This window comes from Trachemys scripta, chromosome 4 (assembly GCF_013100865.1).
Source record: "Trachemys scripta elegans isolate TJP31775 chromosome 4, CAS_Tse_1.0, whole genome shotgun sequence".
NCBI lineage: Eukaryota > Metazoa > Chordata > Testudines > Emydidae > Trachemys > Trachemys scripta.
In genome coordinates, this window is record NC_048301.1 from 48,897,006 (window position 1) to 48,904,585 (window position 7,580).

The 7,580-nt window shown below is 41.9% G+C and overlaps 1 protein-coding gene across 2 annotated transcripts in view; it reads left to right on the forward strand.

Moving 5' to 3' along the window:
• The first annotated feature begins 3,560 nt into the window (after window positions 1-3,560).
• Window positions 3,561-7,580, forward strand: part of DTD2 (D-aminoacyl-tRNA deacylase 2) — a 19,662-nt gene continuing 15,642 nt past the window's right edge. Inside the window, exon 1 of one of the 2 annotated variants that reach the window (XM_034768700.1) lies at window positions 3,561-3,766. In XM_034768700.1, the coding sequence (XP_034624591.1) occupies window positions 3,656-3,766 (111 nt within the window). In that variant the 5' untranslated portion in view covers window positions 3,561-3,655. The remainder of the gene's footprint in view (window positions 3,767-7,580) is intronic. The other variant, XM_034768701.1, reaches the window with a different exon arrangement.

Below are 7,580 nucleotides of genomic sequence, written 5' to 3' on the forward strand. Positions count from 1 at the left end.
AGGCAGCAAAATACCTCTAATGCAATATTTGATGAAAATCTAATTTACTTTATAGTGAAACATGCCCTTCAGATTGCTAGAGAATTATATCTATTAAAAAGTTAACAGAAACTGCTAAGAAATGTATCACCATTTTATGCCTCACAAAAAGGAAGTCCTTCGTTTAAGATGTGGCCAGACAAGATAGAAGAAATACAAGTTGCAGAACAAATTACTACCCAAATCTGATAATCCCAGGGAAAATTCATAGAAAGATGAGCTGTAGCAGATTATATGCTATCTGCATCTTGCTAAAAAAACCCCACACACACACACACACACACAAACACAGGCCCACACAATTAAATCCAAACTAATATACTAACACGAATTAAATCTGTCTTTCAAGGGAAATACAACATAGCCACACCAAGTGCCGGAAATCTCTATGAGTAATAATGCCACCCCAAACTTTATATATACTGGCTCACCTGCATACCTACTTGCAACTTGTTTATAAATGAATGTACTGTATTAAATACCACCTTGATTGACTACTACCAAGGCAACAATGGACTGTTATCCCTTTATTACATCCTGTTTACACCATGTGTCTATATATTCTCTGTAACAATCCCTTTAAATCACAAATAAATTACTGTAAGGAAAAGAACTCTATTGGATTTCTACTTAATCAAGTTCTACTTAATGAGTAAAGGGACACAGCTTCCCAGTAAATTAACAGAAGGTATTTTATTTAAACACAGCAGATTCTTAACAAAGTCCTACAGCTAACAGTAGTGAGCACTTCATTCATCCTCCCTCTCCTTAATACAAACACCAACTGCCTTGACTGATTTCCTTTTCTTTCACAGAGGCTTGCTTTTGCAGAATGCCATTACTGCAAAATGTCCCTATGTAAAAGAGACTGACACCTTTTAAATAATATGAAAGTGAATCCACCCCACAGCTGTATTGTAGACATTCGTTAGTGCATACCGCCCCTTGACATGTGACAGATACGTAATCTTTGGTAAACTTGGCCCATATCATGTGACTGAGGCCAGGTAATAAAGATCTGTCCCTTATAAGCACTCATGCAGGTTACAAATTTATTACACAGTGTTGTAATTACTTTGGGGAAAATGAAGCAAATAAAAATCCTGATCCTGGAATTAGCTCTGCATAGGTGGACCTCTGTGCCCACACAGAGCCCCATTGACTTTTCTGGGGCTCCATCTACTCAGATAGTTACTTTTGGGAGGGAATTCAAGGGAGGATTGGTGCCTAAGTGCCTTGAATCTGATACAGATCAGAACTTGGACAGTCCCACTTTAAGGGTCCAAGGAATGCAGAACTGCTCTGTTACTTTAGGGACTGTCCTGTGACTATTAGGATAGGTGGGAACCTGGCAGAGACCTAGAAATGATTACAATGCTTCCAAATTTTCCAGAAAGCAAGTGGAAACATATGTGAAAATTGTATACATTTTTTCTTTGTTGATCTTAATTCTTTCCCATACTTTGTATTTAACATCATTTCCTTTTGTTCACTTCCACTCATTGCATGCTGTCAGCAGCTGCAACATTAAAAAGGAAAGTTCCAACCCAATGAAACACAATAAATCATAGACACTATTTATTGGAAATCAGAGCAGACACACATAACAAGTAATATTTAGCTCAGTAATTACTTGTCTCACTTCTCCTTGCAGAAATCAACCAGCAGGCTATTCTCTAGCATGTACTATTTTCCCACTGAAGGACAATATTAAGTGAGCATATTTTCCATTCCTTACCAATTAAAAGGCAGCTCTTACCTGGCTTCAATTTTAGGGCTATACTATATGCATATTGGTCATATTAGTATTAGTGGAACTTAATCATACTCCTGGAGGCAATAATGTACAAAAATGTATTCTCGGGGGAAAAATTTTAGTTTTCACCTTTATTTGGATTGAACAGAATAATTTATTACAGGTGAATTTAACTCAATTTTAACTAGCAGGAAAAAAGATGTCTAAGACTCACAAATCTACTTCTTCACTCCTGATCTGTCTCCTTCAGCCCAAATTAAAATCTTACCCTCTCTTTCTGACATTTCCTTGTGGATGTCCAGCCATCAGCTTAAGCTCAACAGCCCAAGCCTGGGCTACCTCCTGGTGAGGGATTGATTGGGAGGAGAAGGGGGAGAGCCTGAGCCAGAGCTGCCTCCCAGTGTGGGATTTGGAATGCGGGAAGGAGAGCCCTGAGCTGCCTCCTGGTGAGGGATTCAGGAGGAAGAGAGCCTGACCCCAAGTGGTGGGACTCCAGCTATCAGCCCTGAGGCTGCAGGGCTCCAACTGTTCCCTTTATCCCTGCCTCCAGGGTGCACAGTCCGCCTTCTGCATAAGTCACAGACATCAGGGCCTGACAGCCGGAGCTCTTAAAGAAAGAAAGTACACAGCTGGTATCTCTGGACATATTCCCACCCCTCCCTTGGGAGGCATGCCCAATAGTTTGAAAACCCCGATCTAAAACATTTTAGTAATAAATTAGCTACAGCAGTCAGCACTCAGATCCTTTTTGTTGGTGTGGCAGGGTGATGAGTGGCTTTTTTTCTACATCTTCTAGGTGATAACCCTAAGGATGGGGATAGGATACTCAAGCCGGGGAGCAGGAGAGAGGAGGGCCGCACACACCTACTAGGGAAGCAGATTAGACAATCAAAGGGAGTCCAGAAAAGAATAGCTATTATTTTTATTTACTGAAGGAAAAATCTCACCTGAATCAAAGTTCAGAGAGGCAAATTTTTCTTACTCCAAAATGTTTTCACTGGGGAGGCGTGTCATGCAATTCTTACCCAAGCATTCTGCTGAAATGAGCTAGAGCACATTTATTTCATAAAAATACAATGCCTCCAAACTCATTCACCCCCAGAACTTGCCACTTGTTGAGTAACGCATCAGGACAGCTCTGTATTGCTTTGCATATACTAGTCTAGGGGCGGACGGCGCCTCATACATGCCAAGAAGGAAGATTCCAGTCAGAAACATGTATTTCACTTAGAACAATGACAGGTTTCAGAGTAGCAGCCGTGTTAGTCTGTATCTGCAAAAAGAACAGGAGTACTTGTGGCACCTTAGCGACTAACTAATTTATTAGAGCATAATATGCATCTGAAGAAGTGGGCTGTAGTCCATGAAAGCTTATGCTCTAATAAATTTGTTAGTCTCTAAGGTGCCACAAGCACTCCTGTTCTTTTTACTTAGAATAGTGTCTCACTTCTCCATACATCCTCCCCAACAAAATAAAACCAAAGTTCCCGGGAGGAATTTAACAGAAACTCTGGAGCCCTGACTGAAAAGGCTAGTCCTGGATCAGCTCCCCGTTTCCACAAACTGCACCACGCTGCCTACCCTGCAGCAACCCAGCACCTGCGGCACGAGCCCATTGCCCCATCCCAGCCGGTTACTCTGGCCTCTTTGGGGGGCCCGAACGACGCTCTTCGTTCTGCACCTCCTGCAGCCCGCAGCTGGGAGAGCAACGGGGCGGAGTTTCCCCTGGCACTTGCCGATGCCCCACCCCTTCCCGGGTCAGCGCCGGCTCCGCGTGCTGCTGGGGGGGTGCCTGCCTTTGCGTGGCCTAGCCCGGGCTCCCCAGTCTGCCTGCCCGCCCGCCCGCCGACGCTGCTGGGCATGGCCGCCCCTAGCGCGCCGCCCCGCGCACGGGCTCTTCTGCAGCAGTGTTTGGCTTCCCGGCTGCAGGTGAAGCCCCCCGAGCCGGGCTCCGAGGCCGAGTGGGTGGAGGTAACGTGCGCAGCGGGCCGGCCGGCCGGCTCTGACGCTGCGTTTGCAAAGCCATCGCGCCTCTCCTTCCTGGCTGCTGCTGTCCGCCGCGGCAGGGACAGCGCCTCTCTCCCGCCGCTACCCGCTCGGCGTTTCCGCTCTGTTTGCAATGGGCCTGTTTGCCCCAAGCCTCAGCCCTGCTGCGCTGGGAGCGGTTAGCAGCGCAGCGTGTTTCTTGGGGAAGCCACGCGCCTACCTTGTCTTGTTCTGCTCCTTAGCGACCGGCTCCCCTGGCGCAGTGCAAGACAAAACAGGGAAGCATTGGGCAAACTCATTGGGCTTGTACTGTTCTCCCTTTCACCCCCAAGAATCCCATTGCGAACATGCTGCTCCCTCGCCCACGGCCGAGTCTCTGGACCTAATTCTCCACCGTTTTGCCGCTGGTCTATCTACTTACACCTGTGTAATCTGTGTGTAAAATACCATCAGCTGGCACACGTTGTACAGATTTGAGTGCCCGTGTAAGGCCGTGGAGAATCAGACCTCTGGGGTAGGCCTGTACATCATTTTGGGCAGGAACCTTGTCTGTTTTAGTAATCTCTTAGGAAGTGCCCAGGCAGAATGATGGCACTCTATGAATGTTTCTAATAGCCACTTTTCCTTCTCTCTGTTCTCCAGTCATTAATGCACTAGTTGGTGGGAGTAGTTCATGTGTGGTGGATTATAGGATCCAGAAACAATTTGTTGGCCCAAGTTTTTTTTCTTTGTAATGCTTCCACAAAATCATATGTTTATGCCACATTGCCCCAGCCTCCTCTTGAGTGAGTTAGGAGGTGGAGAGTAGCAATTGGAAAAGATACAGAGAGAATCCACAGAAAAATAGAGACCGTGACATTTCTGCAGTGGACATAGTGAAAAGGGACAGTGCATTAATCATTACAAAGGGGACTCCAATTTACAGGATTGGGAACCACTGTTGTACCCTGCAGCATATATAAAATCTGATTCCTTCCTACTGTAACTCCAGCAGAAGTACACTAGGGATGAATTAGTCCCACTGTGTGGTATTTGTTGTATTCAGAACTGTTGGTTTTCCCCATTATGAGTGACTTTTTCAGATATAAAATACAATTTGGGAATGTCAAAAAAACTGCATCCATGCAGCATTTGGAAATGTATCATGGGATATTCCCTACCAGATACTGTAAATGGTTCATTAGTACCTGAATACCCTGTCTCCAGCAGTGGCCATTACCTGGTGCTTAAAAGAAAAGTAACCCTTACAGACATATACAGTACTATATAAGTCTGAATCTAACAAGCTTCAGAGCACAATGAAATATGTCTTATTTTGTTTGTTTTTGTCCTTAGATTTGATTTTATTCCAGATAAAAGGACAGTGGTTTTAGATTGTATCAGGGTGGATGGTTTTGAATAATGCCCTTTGAAAAACTGTATTTTCAATAAGAACTTAGCTGCTATAGCAATAAAGAATCTAAACATAAATATAATACTGTTCCCTTTCAGCTGTGTATTGCTATAGGTTTGAATGAGGGGTCAGGTGTAGCATTGTGAAAGTACTGCAAGACCCTGTGGTGATATGTGTTATTGTCGATGAGCACTTTTGCTAAATTAATTCAGGTGTATATAGGACCCATCATTTTGTAGCCTATAAGAAAAGATTGCTGAAACACAAAGTCCAAAAAGGTGTGGCATAGGGGCTTAGACAAAAAAGAGGTAGATGTGCTAACATGTTTAAAAGACATATAAATTTAAAGACAGAGTTAAAAGTAGTTTTATGTTCTATACCTGCCTCTGAATCCACCCGCTACCAGTTTTTGTTGCTTTAGAATAATTTTCCACCTGTTTTTAAACTGTTTCTCTCCAATTGCAAAAGAATCACATAAGTAACAGAGAAAATAAGGCCTTCATACTGCAATGTGATGTGTGCAAGCTGACCTTTGTAGAGCACCATTGAAATCGTTGGAGCTCTGTGAGTGCAGAAGTCCACCTGCATGAATCATATTACAGAATCAGCATCTGCGTACAAGGAAAACAGCAAAATTGGCTAGGCACTAAGTAAATTAACTTAAATATTTTTCTCTTATCATTCCATTATAGTAATCTTAGGGATTTGTTGTAACAAGAATAGATAAAGTTTCAGAGGGAAATATGATTGACAACTGTGTCCCTTTACGTATTCAGAAAAGAGGGATAAACTACAGTATGTTGTGATTTAAACCATTCCAAGAATGCTATGCTGTTTAAATAAATCTCTTATTTCATGTTTTAAATTATTTAACCTAAATCTGTGAAAGAGCAACATCCAATAGAGGAATTTGCGTGAGGAGTTGTACTATATAAGCTAGCAGGTCCCTTCCAGCCATAAAGTGTATTATCAGTGATCACTGCACTTGTATCTTCCCCAGGCATTTCACTGGTATTACAAGATGAGGCGAAAGCTAGTCGCTCCACAGCAAAAAGTATGGAAAGAGCTGAATCCCTTAGCATGACTTTTCAGTGGAAGGTTTGATCAGTAATGAATTTCTGCCATTGTATTTTCTTACTATAATGTTACCACTTACATGCTCACCAACACAAAAATAAAAAAACTAAGACCCAGTAAACTATTACTGATACAAAATTTGTGTGGCTTGGTGTGTGGCTTGGTGATTTACAAGCAATTTAAAAACAACGTGTCCTTGCACTGAGGAGTTTATAATCTATTGTAAAATAAAATAGCACTTGATGTAGATAACCTTGAACAATTCCAAGCCATATAAACTCACTACAGGTATTCCCAGAGTGTATGTTTGACAGTTCTTTCTTAAAAAGGAAGCCAACAGGTCTTTGTGGGCTCACTCTGGATGGAGAAAGTGTTTGAATGTACATTGCATTCACACTTATGTACCCATTCTTCCATAATCACTTTCATATCATAATGTTTCTCAGCAATAAATGATTCCAACAGTGGAATGGCCTATTCATGGGGAAACATACATTAGAAGGAATATATGTAATACAAACAAAGTCTTACAACAGAGTATGTGCAAACATAGGAATTCTCTTTTATACATGTAACAAAATAAGATGAAATCTAATGCTCTTCTTCACAATAATAAAAGTGAATACTGTTACAATAAATATAAAATATGCAGTGGGAACTATCTGGACCACTTCTAATTTGATCTTGTACTGAAGCAGGATCATTCTGTGATTAAGGCACCAGATTAAGACTCAGGAGTTTGGTTCTTGGTTGTGCAACAGATTTTTTGTGTGATTTTAGGCATGTCCATTAATCTCTCTGAGCTTTAGTTGCTCATGTGTAAAATGTGAATAATACTATTCTATCCCCGGCTATTGTTAAGAAAATTTCATATAAATATATGGGAAGTGTTCAGCTTCTGTAGAGGTGGGGGTCATGCTACAAGTACATAGAAAACCCTTATAATGACTTATTCTGCAATGAAAACTGGAACAAAATAAAATGTCAAAGAATAATTTACTTGACTACCCAATTTATCACAAGCTGACATCTTAATCATTATGGAAGGGTTCCTACTATATTACCAAACATTATATTTTTCTGCAAAAGTTGTAGAGCGGAGATGAAAATACACCTCTTGCAGAATGCATGTGTTACAGCTGCTGAAAGCCTGCACGTTTTTAGCTAACTGTGTGTGCTGCTTGCAGATTCAGATGAGAGTGCTTAGTGACCAACTGCTAAATAATCCTTTGGTATTAACATTACCTTGGGTAATGCCTGCCCTATAGCATTGTTATTAGCATCAGGTACATGTAGGGTTACCATACGTCCGTTTTTTCCCGGACATGT